Source organism: Melopsittacus undulatus, chromosome 4, assembly GCF_012275295.1.
Source record: "Melopsittacus undulatus isolate bMelUnd1 chromosome 4, bMelUnd1.mat.Z, whole genome shotgun sequence".
Lineage (NCBI taxonomy): Eukaryota > Metazoa > Chordata > Aves > Psittaciformes > Psittaculidae > Melopsittacus > Melopsittacus undulatus.
In genome coordinates this window covers 47,894,437-47,909,866 of record NC_047530.1, presented here as the reverse complement: position 1 = coordinate 47,909,866, position 15,430 = coordinate 47,894,437, and the positions used below count along the sequence as shown (strand labels likewise).

At 40.7% G+C, this 15,430-nt stretch overlaps 1 protein-coding gene across 1 annotated transcript; it reads left to right on the top strand.

The window, feature by feature from the left end:
- Nucleotides 1-144: 144 nt before the first annotated feature.
- ERH (ERH mRNA splicing and mitosis factor) lies at nt 145-8,123 on the top strand. Its single transcript, XM_005149242.2, has 4 exons — nt 145-253; nt 3,731-3,818; nt 4,949-5,069; nt 7,629-8,123. The coding sequence occupies exons 1-4, from the start codon at nt 251-253 to the stop codon at nt 7,729-7,731; spliced, it is 315 nt and encodes a 104-aa protein (XP_005149299.1). The 5' UTR covers nt 145-250; the 3' UTR covers nt 7,732-8,123.
- Nucleotides 8,124-15,430: the final 7,307 nt, after the last annotated feature.

Genomic DNA, 15,430 nt, shown 5'->3' with positions numbered 1-15,430 from the left:
GGGGCCGCGGCGGGAAGGAGCGGTTCCCTCATCAAAGATGGCTGCCCAGACGGTTTCTCCCCCTCCAGCCTGGCTCAGCCGGCCACTCCCGGCATCCTCAGCGCCACCCCCGCCGGATGAGCTGTCTGCGTGCGCGTGCGCAAGCTGCCGCGGTCAGCCGTTAGCGCGGCATTTCCGGCGGGCGCGGGGGATTGTGGGGGGATCGTCGCGCGCTTCTTGTCTGCGGCGGTGCTGAGGAGCGGGAGCCGTGATGGTGAGCGGGGCATGTCGGCCCAGCGGAGCCCTGCCTGGCCGCCCACGGGGTTCCTTACCCCGCCTAGGGCAAGGGGGGCCGCCGGCGCCATGGGCGGGAAGGCGCGGAAGGCAATGGGGGAGGCTGCGACCGCCTCTCCGGGCCCGAGCCGAGAGTGCCCCGCCGCTGGCAGGGTTTCTCCGGCACAACGGCCCGCTGCTCTCGGCAAGGAGGGGGTGGGGGGAATGGCCGTCCTGGCGTGGAGCGGGCTTGGCCAGGAGCCTCAGCCCCGTCCCAGGGCGGTTCTGGGAGCGCAGCTCTTCCCGGCGAGCGTTGTCCTCGCAAATGCCTACCTTAAATGGCTGATCGGCGTGAACTGGGGAGGGTTCTGCCCGTGCTGCTTTCCTGGCTCCTTCCCAGCGCTTGGAGGGGGGAAAGGCGGTAACTTGCGCTGGTGGGCTGCTTGAATAGCACACTAAAGCACAAAGGCCTACTAGTACATTCATCTAATAAATTTGAAAGTGTTGAAGCAAGTTGTTGCCCTGCAGTGGAAGGGCGGCTGCTTCTAGGTTTGCAGCAAACTTCTGCATCTGTCTGGTACCCGCTCATAAGCGGTTAGCTTCTACTAGGGAGAGCAGCCACAAGCTCTCGCCCCTGTTGTCCAGCGTGGAATTATGGACACTCAAACCTTAAACCACTTTTTCTGCCTTGCAGAAGTAACTGAAAGGCATTTATTTGCATGCAATATACTACTTGTTTTTGCATCATTGCATATCTTATAACACTTGCTTATATTCCTTTGTTTTGGGTTTTTTGTTTGGCTTTTTTTGGGGGAGGGGTTTTTGTTTTTTTTCCTACTTTATTGTTGAATAAATTACAATTGGTGGAAGCCTCTTTGTGCAGATGCTGCCTAGCTCCTGCTGGTTTGACTGTCAACAGTGCCTTAACCATTTGTACACATTTGTATCTTCAGTAACTGGAGCACTTTCTAACGTACTCTTTAGAGGTTTGGGATTATTGTGGTATAAACCATGTGGTATCGCATTCAGTGATCTGCTTAACAAGAGCCAGCACAGATCTGCTTTTAAAGAAAATGCAAGAATGCCCAACATATGCCATCAGAATAATAAGAGTCTGTACTGGGCTGTTCCAGACAACCTGGTCCTAGCACCTAAAGTTTTATGGATCTTCCCCTTCTTTTAGTTTTCTTATACCTAAAGGAAGACATAATAGTTATTAGTTACATTCATTTTTGCCCTGTCATCTAGCTACATATTCAGTAGGACAGGTAATAGTTGGAGAAAACTTCTCTCAGACTTCTGAACAAGTCACTTTTTTTTTACTTTTAGGAGAGAAGGAGAAATTTGATCAAAACGTTTTTATTTTTCCCCTCCCATAAGTGAACTAATACAAAGTTCCCAAATAAATGTTTGAGATGTAATGCATTAATTATATAGTATGATGGCCCCAGTGGTGTTCATTTCAGTAATTTCCACACCAGTATCAGATAGGGATATTGTAACTGTCTGAAGTGATAAAAAAGCCAGAAACACAAATAATTTCTGCTGTAAATTTCTGAAAAAACTGTCTTACATGTCTGGCTCACCTTTTTTTTAAAATTTTCCTGTAATCTGATTATTGGGATAATCTCAGAATATGTACGTTCATTCAACACTCAAAGATTGGGAGGAATAGTCTGGATATTTATAGCCAGAAAACCTAAATTTATTCCACAGCAAAATACTGAGAGACAAAGTACAAAATTTACTCAGTTATCAAACAGTTCAGTTTTAGCTGTGCTCTCTTAGGTTTTGTCAGCAAGTAGAACTTTTTCTTAATACTGAGTTTTGTTAAAAGAGATGAGTATGTGTTTGTAATCAGACACCCAAAATATAGTTTGCAAGACACACTGACCAAACTGGCACCTGACATCTCATCCAATTGTTGTTAGTTAATCAGAGATTCTTAGTCATATGCTCCCAAGAAGTCAGAGTTGCAAGTGCTGGAACCAAGCCTTGTCATCAGTGACCAGCAAGTGAAAATGATAGTGTGGAAAAGTATTTTATAATAAAATTTGGCAATCATTCGAACTCTCTGATAAGACACACCTATTCAAGCACAATGCACTTAGGAATAGCCAGATACCAGCCCCCCTTGGGAAATTCCTTTCAAATCTGGCATCTTCTGGCATACATGAAAGTGAACTGCCTTTCATGATCTAGTCTCCTTTGTGTGATTTTTGTTGCAGTTTGTAGCTCTGAGTTCCCCTCTTTTTCCATTTCTGATTGGGAAAAGTCTTGCTATGTAACACTCTGTAACTTTTTACTGAGTTTCTCCAAGTGTCTTTCTATCATGTTATGTAAGACAGAATTTAAAGAGCTGAAAACTCTATTCCAAGTGTGGGAACGCTATCATGGTACAAAAATGTAGTGTTTTCATGTATGTTCCTGGTAAATCCTAGTATTTGCCATTTTTCTGTCACTCTACTTGAACACTGAACTGGTATCCTCACCAGTACATCCAAAGTGTGGGTCAGAATTAATTTAAGCTAAATAATACACTAAGGCACTTGTTTCCAGTGTGTCTTACTCCGCAGTTACCTCCATGAATATTGCATGTTGTGTGCTCACTTCATATATTAGCATTGAAAATGTTGGATTCAATTAGCAGCACTGGAAATGGTGTTTTGTAATGTGCTTGCAAACTTTCCATGCTGTGTAACCTGTTAATTAGATCACAGATTGTGTACACTTCAAAAGTCTTTCTTGTTTGCTCAGATTATTTGCTGTAGCCAAGTGAAAATTATTACAGAAATAAAGCAAGCCACAGACTGTACAACCATCTAAGTCTTTCCAGCAGAAGAACAAGCCTACAGATCCTGACATTTGGAACTATTATCTGTGCCATAATTGCTGTTTCAGTAGACTTACTGAAGTATGAAAAATCAGTGCATCTGTTTTGCAGGAAATCATCTTGAATACTAAGTGTGGTATTGTTGTATAATTTGTGTTCTGCTGAAGTGAAATGAATAACTCAAAATAGTCATTTCTGTTAAAATCTTTAAGGAGAGAGTGATGATGAAGTTGGATTCCTTCCTTGCTCTTTAATTGGGGTATTTTAAATCTTACTAATAGCTTGCATTTAGAATGGAATAAGTAAGTGCACTAATGGCATGGCTTTTATGGATTGACTTTATTGCTTCGCTTTTGCATTTAAATAGAAATTACCATTTCTGTGATACCTTTTTGAGCACAGTAGCTGCTTTCTTGGTGATTTTAGACATTTTAAAGTTCTGTAGAGATTGATAGGAACCAAAAATTTTTAACACCGTTTATATGAACAGTAAGTGCTTTTGGAAAATGCCTGTGTCCTTGATTGCCAGTTCAGTGTTCTAATATTATGTTTCTCCTTAATGCTTCATCCAGATAAATCACTTAAAAAAAAATCATTCAGATTTTGCAAGTAACCTGTTTTCTTGGTGTTTCTTTTGTTTTTCAGTCTCACACAATTCTACTTGTCCAGCCTACCAAGAGGCCAGAAGGCAGAACATATGCCGATTATGAATCGGTGAATGAGTGCATGGAAGGTGGGTGCAGACATGGTAGTCAAAACTGTTGTTAAAGCCCCATTCTGACATATTCCCAGACTTAGTAAGAAAATAAGTTGCTGTTTATGTTCTCCCAAGGTAATTGCAAAAAAAAAAAAAGTAAAAATGTCCCCTTATTTTAGTTTACTTATGTTTTAGCAAACTAAAAATTAGTTATTATTAATTTCTAAAACTTCATTTTTACATTAAATGTCTCTGTTTGATTAAACTAGATGGAACTACATACATTTTGTGACAGCAGGCAATATTCGCATGCAGCAGTCTTGCCTGAATGCAACTCTTGCTAATTTTTGTGCTAGCCATGTAAAGGAAAGGTTGATACTGGAAATAATGTATGAAATAAAAGTGTGTGTGCAATTGCTACATAATTTGCGGGCTTGTAGCATATATGCCAGAGAAAAAGTCCTGTGTGACTTTGAGACACACAGTGAGCTAGGAAAAAAGATTGAGATATTACAGCTGTATGATTTAAATGTGGACATTCACTTAACATTAAAAATTCTAGTTCAGGAAGTTTTGCCAGGCAAACAAAAGCTTAATAAAGACCATGTAAAGCCTCTGTGCTCACTTCCATTATATATTCTTCTGAAATATATCTGAATTATTTATGGGTTAGCTTAAATAAAACTGATTTAAATTCATCTGCACACTTGTGCTGTCACTTTTACATCAGAATCCCTATTTGATTCTTTCATCAAGAATTATCTTTCTTCTGAGATTTGAGTAGCTGTATGTGATACTAGTTTTTCTCTCAGGTGTTTCTACAGTAGGAATATATGATGCAATTGCTGTCTTAAATTTATCAGAAGGAATTTCCTGTTTCCATTGGAGCTTACTGCATGGAAAGTTACATCTTTGACAGAACTAAAACTTTCCCTCTTGATGATGACAGTGTTTCTTTCTATGCCTCTTACCTGATTTTATAGTATTATGTTTCCGTGCAAATAGCTAAAGCAAAAGCATTTCAAATCCTCAGAATCTGAGTAAGATGGTTATGTCTCTGTTTTCATGGTAATCATCTCTAAACTTTCCTGATATTTGTGGTTCAGTAGCTGAAGAAGTTTCAGCAAATAACAGTTGTGTTTAACATTGCTCTTGTTTCTCTGTAGGAGTCTGTAAAATGTATGAAGAGCATCTGAAGAGAATGAACCCAAACAGTCCATCCATTACATATGATATCAGCCAGTTGTTTGACTTCATTGATGATTTGGCAGACCTCAGCTGTCTTGTGTAAGTTGACTTATATAAGTCCATTTCAGTGGCTTAAAGAAGTCAGAAATCTCACATCTAAACTCTTACATGTTCTGTGTGAAATCTGGCGGGGTTCTGGGTGGTGTATGCAATAACTGTAAGGCAGCAGTGTTGCAGCTGGCATGCCATGTTGACCACATCAGTTAACTACATTGGAATGCAGCACCTGTAGAGAAAGCTTAGAAACTGACAGTTCCACTTGGATTTTAGTCACATTGAAGCTTCCTGCATTTCAAATACTGAAATCCAGCAGTTGAATACAACCACATGCGTTATTTATTTATGCTAGAATCTGTTTAAATTTGGGCTGTATCTGCAGTTGGTCCAATTCTTAGAGAAGCAGAATGATTACAGAATTTTACTCAGCTGAGGGCTGTACTAGTGGTATGGTAGAAGTCTACAAGAAGTGCATGTGGCCAGCTCTTTATTTCGGTCAAGATACAGCAAGATGAAAGGTTTTGTAAATCCTAGTGAAGTGATCTGTTCCTGAGAGATCAGTCCTTCAGAGAGCCCTAGCTAATTATTTTAACTATTCTTATGAATATATTATCTCCAGTTCTCATCTGCATTTTAAAGTTATGAGTAAAGGTGGTCTTGTGTGCTTTCAATTCTGACTGCACTGTAAAACCAGATGTTAAATTTCACTCGTCAAAACACAACATTGTAAAAAAAAAAATCACTTAATCCAGATCATGAGTACTTTCCACACTATACATTTCAAGGTGACAGTTTGATATGACAGTGATACTAACCACAAAAATTCCATAGGAATAATGATACAGATTTCATATTTAAGTAACAAAAGACCATAGTGTTAGGCTTTTGAATATAAGAATTCTAGAATTACTGCTCCATTTGAAACCCCAGTGCAAGTACTCATGTAGATGCACAGTGAACAGCCTTTGCCAGTTAATACATTTAAAATAAAAGGCTATTGAAAAGCACCAGAACTGAGCATCAGATTGCTTTCTGATGTATAGAACCTTATGTTACTGGTAGTGACTTATAAATGGCATTTAACAATGTTTTCAGTAGAATAAGTAAAACAGGATTAGTTTCTGCAGTTAGTTTTCCCTAGACGTTCTGACATGTTTGATCTTCAGGTTTCAAAGCACTAGGCTGACACAGTTTGAAAGACACTTTGTTTTAATTTATCTAACAGACTGAAGCTAGCTGCTTTCTTCAGGAAGTAGTAACTGTTTCCTAGCAATATTCTGCCTTTCTTAATCAGGCTTGTAAACTCATTATCTTGCCAATTCTACTTCAGCTCATAGTTTTCCACCAGATGGCACACATAGCACATAGCGTACCAGATGTGTCTTGTGTTCATGAAGATTCCTAAAGTACCTGCTATCTGTTCTTGTGGTGTAGCATTATGAATGGATTGATATGGGGACATAAATCAGTCACTTTTCTGAAACTAACATTTCTTATGCTGCACTGGAAATGCTACTATTACTATATCAATATATACTGAAACTTTCTATGTCCTTGAACCAGTCATGCTGGGTTTTAAGTAACAAGGTTTTCTTAGAAACAGTATGCTTAGGGATTTTATCTTTAGACAAGAACTGTAATTTGTTGAACTGTAATTTGAGTTAACTCTGGATTTTTGTTTAGCTTCTTACCAATGAAATCTCAACCTTCTTATCTGGTTAGAAATGTATGTACCAAGATTTAAAAACTGAGTAGAACTTGAGTAGTTCTTGAAGTCTGCAGTGAAAATACCACCTTCATAAAAAAACATTCAACTTCAACAGCTAAGGGGAAAAGGAGGGCATGAATCTACACAGATAACTTCACACAGTTTGCTTTCACTTTTGGTCTAATTATGCTTCAACAGTGTTGTGAGTAACTGAGTTCTCTGGCACTGGCAAGAAATCTTGCTGGTGAACTGCTCTTACCAACTATCCTGAGTAGCAAAGAAAATGAGTCTGTGGGTTCTTGTTTTCAATTTGCTTTTTATGAAGTGTCCTTGTTTGGTAGAGGTAAGCTTGCCATCACTGCAGCTGGTAAGAATCCTTTGTCATCCATCCATGAGTCTATCTTTGCTCCTGAAAGATTGTAGTTTTCACAAAATTCCAAGTGCTAGTGGAACACTTGAAAGCTTACATGAACACTTGGGTGAAGTAGTATTGGAAAATTGCTTGGCTTGTTGAAACAAATTGGATCATTTCCTGGTGGAACTATTCTTCATTCTGAGCTCAGAAATACCAAGGTTCTCTATTTGTTGTCTCCCACAAGCAGTTATAGTCAGGAATTAAAATGTGAACATGCTGAGAACCAGGCACTCAGTAGTCCTTGGGGCATCTAGTTTTATTTCAGGTTTTTACTGATTTGCTGGGTGACTGGTTTTTAGCTAACAGGATAAATCTGTTTGATAACCCACAATTCCCATCTTCTTCTGATATTACTTGTGTTCTGCACACAGCTTTCTGCTTCATACACTTGAGGATGCGTAATTGTTTTGTGAAGTTCTTCTGGTAAATGTACTACAGAGCAGATTAATACTATAAGTGGTTTTTTTTTCCTCTTTAGTTACCGTGCTGATACTCAGACATACCAGCCGTACAATAAAGACTGGATAAAGGAGAAGATCTACGTCCTCCTCCGCCGGCAGGCCCAGCAAGCCAGCAAATAATGGGGGCACCATCATTATCTGGGTTCAGGGGAGGGCTTGGACAACAGGCGTGTACAGAGTGTAGTAGTGAACGTTTTGTATTATAGTCATCCTGTTGCCATCTTATAAAACTCTTTAGCCAGGACTGAATGTATTGTTAAAGATGCAAGGATTTTGTTGGGCTTGACTTTTTTTTTCAGTGTAAATGGAGAAGAAAGTGTAACATCTTCAGTAGAGTTTTAATTTGGCTTTTTCCTCACTAGCTGATGGTCCTACCTTATTTGAACCCCGAGGGCTGTTCACATTGTACTTTGCCACGTTCACTGTATGTGCCCTTCGGGTGGGTTTTCCAACATTCACTTATGTCCTCGAGACAGTCTTAATTAGGAATAAAAAAATACCCTTTCGTTAAACTTGAGTGCTGAATTTTGTGGGTTTTGGTGAACAACAAATTAAATCTTTCTTGCCTGTCTGCCAGGGAACAGTGCTCACAAGGTTATGGTGGGCTGAACCAGCAGTTGTTTGCTCTATTACAGAATGGCTCAAAGTCTGTCCTGCCAAGTTAACTTCTCTGGCCTAATCTTGACTACTGTCTTTCCTGAGGGGTTTTGGGAAGCACAGCAACCTGCTTGCACTCTAAGCTTGATCTTTAAAAGAGGCATTTGTAGTCAGGTAAGTGTGTCTGCTATGGGATAGGTGACGCATAAGAGCAGGCTGAATGTATCACACCACAGACCCCATAAACTAGTCTACTTCCAACCTTCCTCTGAGAAAAGAATAGGCAAATTGTTTTGATGGGGATCTGCCTCAGACTGCATTTTCTCTTCAGGAAGGATAAGGACTTAACTGTTTGCATGCAAAATTTGCATGCACTGCAAAATTATGTCTTACACTTGGTACCTTGAATGCTGATGTCTTTATAGTTTTGTTGTACTGAAAAAGCTTGGATTGGAGGACACGTTAGACCGAAACACCACAGCAGGTAGAAAAGCAAGGCTGACTTGGTACTTTGTGCCTTTGCATTAGTTCAGAGTTTTCCTGCTAAAGGTACAGATTGGAGTCTTGGACTGTAAAGGTATACTCAACTAGAATTAACCAGTTGCAGGATTAACAGGGTAACATTCTCTACAGTATTGTAAATGGGGATAAATGCAACTGATTTCAAGTTGGGGCATGACCAGAATGGTACAACTCATTTCTTCGCATGGCTACTCACTATGTAAATAGTAAGGTGAAGTTTTGTGAGCTGGCTGAGCTGATCTAACAGTTCAGTGCTATTGAAAGCCATAATGCTACTTTACACTATGTACAAAGAAGACCCTGAGTGTTGGGGAAGAAGAGAATAAGACTGCCAAGCAGCACCAATAAGCAAAGGCTTTGAGAATAAGGTCAAGCATGTTAGGTGCTGCTGTAGAGAATGGTAGATAAATTGTTATATATAAGGGGCCAGTTTGTCTACTGTTACATGCTTGTGCCCATCAATAATGTACTGTGGCAGGGGGTAACCACAATAGGATTAGGTTTTGCATTGTATTTGACACAACAGTAATAACAGGATTAGTTTCTCATAGGAATCCCACTCTGCAGCCTCTTTCAGTATGCTGTAGTGGGATTGTGAAAAGCAAAAATTGAGTTTGCATTCCAGCTTTGAGGGTGAAATAAGCTAGGGAGTTAAAATACTTGTCTACAGCTTCTTCCATCATCACATTCTTTTAAAATAGACTGAAATCATGACATCCATCACAGTACATCATAAGCACAGCAAGAAAGCAGTGTTCCCATTGCTACATCAGCCTGTTTTCATGCTCAATACCACTGGCGCATACAGTGGGGAAAAGCAAAAGCATAAATAGTACCAAGACCACCTTGTTATATTTCTTAGTAACTAATACATGTACTTGGAAGAACCAGAAGATTTTTCACTTGCATTAGAAATCGGTAAGAAAGTTGCAGTATTGCTGGTTGTGATATCATTCCCATATGCCAAGCAATGTGCTAGCTTGTGATGCACTGAAAGCAAGGATGCTTCTTAAGATGATTTGCTCTCAGGAGGTAGGAGGGGAATGCTCCAGCTACTTTGCTTTAGAGTACATAAACAGTTACATACATTTGCAATTCCCACTGGGTAATGGCCCGATTGTACTGAAACTCAGCTATGCTGAAAACTCGAAACAACCCATCAAGAAAGCTAATAAACAGAAAAATCCAGGGCAGCTGTATAACAAGTAGGAAGTAATTTCAAGCTCCTGTTTTTCAACTGCTATGAAACCGTTAAGTTTCATAGACCATGCTAGACCATGGGGAGTACTGAAACAAATAAAATACACATTCTTTGTCTTACCATTATCATGGGAGAGGAGGAGTATTTGGGAAGCCAGGGAACATAATCTTATCAATTTTCCAGCAGGAGATGGGGGATGGCTAAGGCTAGTAACAGTCTCAGCTTCTCTGAGACTGAGCATCTGAGTTGCTTACCTTTGGTACTTTCTCCACTGAAATCCAAGAGTATTGACTTGAGCATTTCTCAATAAAATGACAGATAACTTGTACTACCTCTGCATAAACTGCAAGAGTAAATCTGTTGAAATAAAAGAATACTTTTGAGCTCTGCCATATAAGTCAATTTTCTCAGGTTTTCTACACTGAATATTGCCTGCTACAGTCTGACCTAGTGTTGGCTGGATATAACCGTTCACTGAAACAGCAGGGGAGTGAATTTGACACTAAAATACACTGAATGGAGATGTTTGGATTTGTGTAGTACAAGGCAGCTCTCTATTCTGACCATTAATAAATGGTTCATTCTCACTGTGTCAGAAAAGTAAAGACCCATCTGGATTCATTACAGGGAAACATCGGATTCTAGCAATTAGTTTTCTCATTACTGTAATCTGAACTATGCATGTACAAACAGTTTATCTGGATGATGTTTGAGCACAGCTCCAATTTATAGGTTTTATTCTTACTGTTTGTGCTGAGTTTGCATACTGCACACAAGTAAAACTTGCATATCCCAGCTCAGTGCCATCCTTGCTGGAGTATTAGCAAGGATCTTGCTACCAGTCTTACACACCCTAGTTGACCTGCCCTTGCAACCCCTGCACTGTCTCCATAGTCCTTCCAACTAAGACTGTTCCTACATGCTGTCATCTTTGCATCAGCCTTCAGTGACATACACACAGCTTCTGGAATCATGTGTGCCTGTTGCATGCCTTGTGTTTGTGCCATGTATGTCATCAAGATCTGGAGAAGGGAAAAAATTGGGCTGTGTACTTAAGAGGCTGTGTTTCTGGACTGCCACTGGCTAAATATGACACTTGTATGGCCCAGATCTCTAATGCACCACTGCTTCTATCTAATCTAGTGTGTATAATTCCTGTTCAGGGAGCTCCTGCATCATCCTGTTGATTGTGCAGGAAACAGGCTCCTAAGTTTAAATTATTACCTTCTTAGTTACTAATGGCATTGGGTTTCACACACTCCCAACAGAAGTCTGCTGGCCCTGAGAGGTTGGGGAATACCCATCCTTAGAGGTGTCCAAGACCAGACTAGACACCAGACTGAATGACCTGCTTTGAGCAGGACTGGATTAGATGACTTCTGGAGTTCTTTTCCAACCCAAACTATCCATCATTCTATTGGACTCACTACCTATACATCTCATATTATGAAAAATGGGAAACCTGAGCTTTGAATCCCTGCTCTAATTCCATACAGGCATTTAAACTCAGTGTTCCCCAGGCCACCTAGAATAGTGCTGCAAATGGCAGGCTATCAAGTACTCATGAGTGGGCTTGCATGACACAACATTCTTACTCACCAGGCTACGGAAAGTGCAACTAATCCCCAGTGACAGAGACAGGGTGCAGAATTGTCAGATGTGATACTGTTCTGGTACTCTTACTAAGAATAATGCCTTGCCATAGAGGTTTAGTCCTGAGGGGTCATCAGACCTGGCACCCAGAAGCAGCTCCTGTGCCCACCCTTTCCAGCCCTCAACATAAAAAAAAGTAATCTGTATAAGAGATAAAAGGCCTCAGCAATCTGTGCTGTACTGATAGGGAAAGCTCAAGGACATCGCAAAATACTAGGGGAAGGTAAGAAACAGGCCATGCATGACAATGGAGGGAAAAGCAATCACATCTGTGCCCCTGCCTCCACCCCAGTGCTTCCTAATCTCACTGGGAGGCAAAATCATTCTAATGCAGTATCTACCTTGTACTTGCAGGGGAAAGTCAGCACTACTAGGACGAGAAATAAACCTTGCTCCACATTTCATTTTTATCCATGCCTGCTCTCAGGTTCTGAGCAGGAAGAGGGGAGGGGGAAAGAAATCTCTCAATAAATTAACTTGGTCTCCAAGGGAATTCTTAGCTTGTACATCTATTCCACTGTAACACTGGAGTGTAGCAGAAGCACCGAAACAACCAGAGTATAGGAAGCAGAGTCAGCATGCAAGTCTCCTCTTTGGAGAAGAGAATTATTATTAAAATTCTGTATTTTTCAAATACAGAATTTTTTCTTCTCCATGTTCATCATCTCTAAAATTTTACCCAGTTCTAAGCCAGTGCTTTCATTGCCTGGCTTGTACTGCTCTTCCAGAGCACACTTTTCAGCTAATTAGTATCCTTCTAAATCCTAGGCCAAGTGAGTTTAATTCCAATTTCTAACCACTTTGTGCTAGTAGCATCTTCTTATATTTTCTCCAAGTACTTCTCCTCTCATCTCGCAGGAAAAGCAATCATTGCCCATCTCAGTTTTGCTAGATTAGTAACTTGTGTTTGGTAGTTTCTTCCTGTACAAATTGCTCTCTCCTCATCCTAGCAGTTTTCTTCAGCATTTCCTATCTTAAGTTTGTCTTTGATTGAACATAGTTTTCATTCTGGGCAGCTTCAGCGCTAAATTAAGTTTACCAATGCTTCATACTGTAGTAATGATATCTCCTTTGTCTTAACCAGGAATGAATCATTTAATGCCTCCTAAAATAGCATGTAGTTTTTTCATGTTTACAACACAATTGTTAGTGATCATGTAGTGCACCCTCTATCCCTTTCCTCTATCATCTTCAAGTAAAAGCACTCATTATTCACACAAAATGAAATAACTTCAACTAGAAAGCTTGAGAAAGAGACATGAGAATAACCAAGCATTTGATCTTACCGAAGACATCTCGGATATTCTGGAGAGCTCAAGCCCTGTCTGAAATGAGCAGAGCAGGGGCTGCATTAACCACAAAACTGCGTTGCTCTGTTTCTTGACAGAAAGGCACCCAAATCAGGTCAGCCATAGCTTCAGAAAGTATTTCCCTTCTGAAAACACCAAAGAAAAATGGAGGCCTACCTCCATCTTATAATTAATGGGCTAATCATCTTGTTAGCATGTTGCATAATCTAGAGAGCAACCTGTTCAGCATGATGGCTTCTGCCTTCCTCCTCAGACCCCATTCTCCCTATGTAGAGGAAGCATAGGCATCTCACTTGGAGCCCCAGATTCCACCTGTGGGGAAACAGGAGCCAACAGAATTTTTATCAACCTCCTGCCCTCAGCATACCTCAAATAAAACATTTTAAACTCCATAAATCCGATTTTATAGTTTCAACTGTTTCTGTAAAAATTCATGACTACCTCCAGGCACATAGTCATTAGAAGTTAGACATCACTTACATCTAGTTGTGGGGAGAGTGGAGGTCCAGCCTCAGAAGTGTTTGGCACATAATTCAGATTGGAAAAACTACCAGTGTGACTTTGTCCAAGCTCTCTTTTGGCTCCTGGAATAACATAAAATATTAGTTCCAGGCTAATACCAGCTGAACAGCTTAATGCTGAGCACTTTGGTTCAATTCCCCCTTTCCCTCCTTACACAGGCATTGACCTGTTATTTCCTGCCCTACCTTCCATCAAAACCTGACACCCACCCTAACTAGTAACAGGTAGTGCTAATTAGTCAATGCAGAAGATCCTCTGAGAACTGCAACACACCCCTCTTCCTATTTACTTAGATAAGCCCCATAAAGAGAAGTCCATCAATGGTTGTTTAATGCACGAATGCCATTCCTTGCCAAGGACATCAAAGTATGAAAAGTTTCTGGGGGCCCTGTGAGTGTTTTGGGAGAGCAGCACAATGCAATTGCCCTTTTCTTACATTTTCTCCTAGGCACTTGGTGTGGGTCATTGACAGAAACAGGCTAATGGACTGGATGGCACTTTTATCTGATCCAACACACATAAGCATTCTGTGTTGGATTTCCAACCAAAGCTTTCCACAGTTGTTTTGCAGGGAAGATGAAAGTGTCCCTGCAGACCTAAGGTAGGTAAGGAGTTGCAATAGCAACTTTCCCATATATTTTCCACATATTTTCCTCATTGTTTTCACAAGTTCAGTGTTTTGGGCATGGTGTCATGAGAATGAGAGAAGTGGAGATGATGGAGCTCTGGCTGGTGTAGTTATTGTTTAGGAGCTGTTTACTCATGGGCTTCATGAAGGCCCAGAAAATGCATGCACTGGAAATGCACTTGAAATATCTACTTCATGGCACGGAATGTTTTTTAAAGTGACTCCTAATGTGGTAGATAACTTCTTTTGTAAACTTAAATGCAATGAATAATACTGATTTAGCCATATCCATGTTTCTTTGAAGTGTAATGCTTCGCCCCTCTTGCAATTACTCTCCAGATGAGTTCTAGGGGCCTTGGCAATTGCTTGCTGCTGCTATTTTGATCCTATGCCCTAGGAGTATAAACTCAGTTGCAGAAACTCCATCTGAGACCCTTTAATGAACTACATGAATTAGAGCCCTGCAATAAAGCCCAATTAGAAATGAGAGCACAGAGAATATTGATCCCCTTAAAGCCTTTTACAGCTTTCAGGGTCTGCTTGGTCACTCATCACTACAGCCAACACTAAGCCTTTCCTGACAGTTCCCTTCATTAGCTTGCTGGGATTATGGTCAGATTAAGACTCGATTGAAAGGATCAGCTGGTGGGAGCCCTGGGGTATGAAGGGCTGCCCCCAAATAACCCTTCTCACACCTGCTCGAAGTCCTCTGGGTCAGGATTCATTACTCTCTGTTTCAGAGGAAATTTCTACAGCAGTGCTTGCTTTTCCTCTGAGCAACACCAAAAAAGCCCTTTGAGATTTTATAATCTGTTTTACTAATGGGCATGATGTCTGGGGGTTCTGAGTTCACAGAGGTCACTGGTGATAGCATTATCATGCACAGCACTCCCATTTAAGGGTGCCAGTAACTCCAGCAACTCAAGACCTTCAGACTTTTTGGCAGTATATTACAGTATAAAGAATCCCCATGGTAATGAAGCACACATTATTTAAATGAGACATTTGAATAAGAACTTTGAGAAGAGTGCATTCAGAAGGATGTATGGAATCCTAGCCGAAACATAGGTCTCAAAGTCAGATGATTTCAGACTCTTTTCCAGGCTGTACCCCAGATGATGTATGGGGTCCATACAGCCCAGATCCAAATGGTGTAGGTGGATTTGAATCATTAGCTCTCACACTGGAATCCAAAAAGTTTCTATTCAGCTGTTGTCCAAAGCTGTTTTCACCTCAGACATGTACATCTCAGTCTTCACAACTCAGGATCTGCTTCAACACCTACCAGAAGTGCTTTAGTCTCAGCTGTATTCAGACCATCTCTGTGAGTAGGTGCTAAGGGAACTCTTAACCAAGGTGTTCCTCCATTGCCCTTGGTTTGGTAAG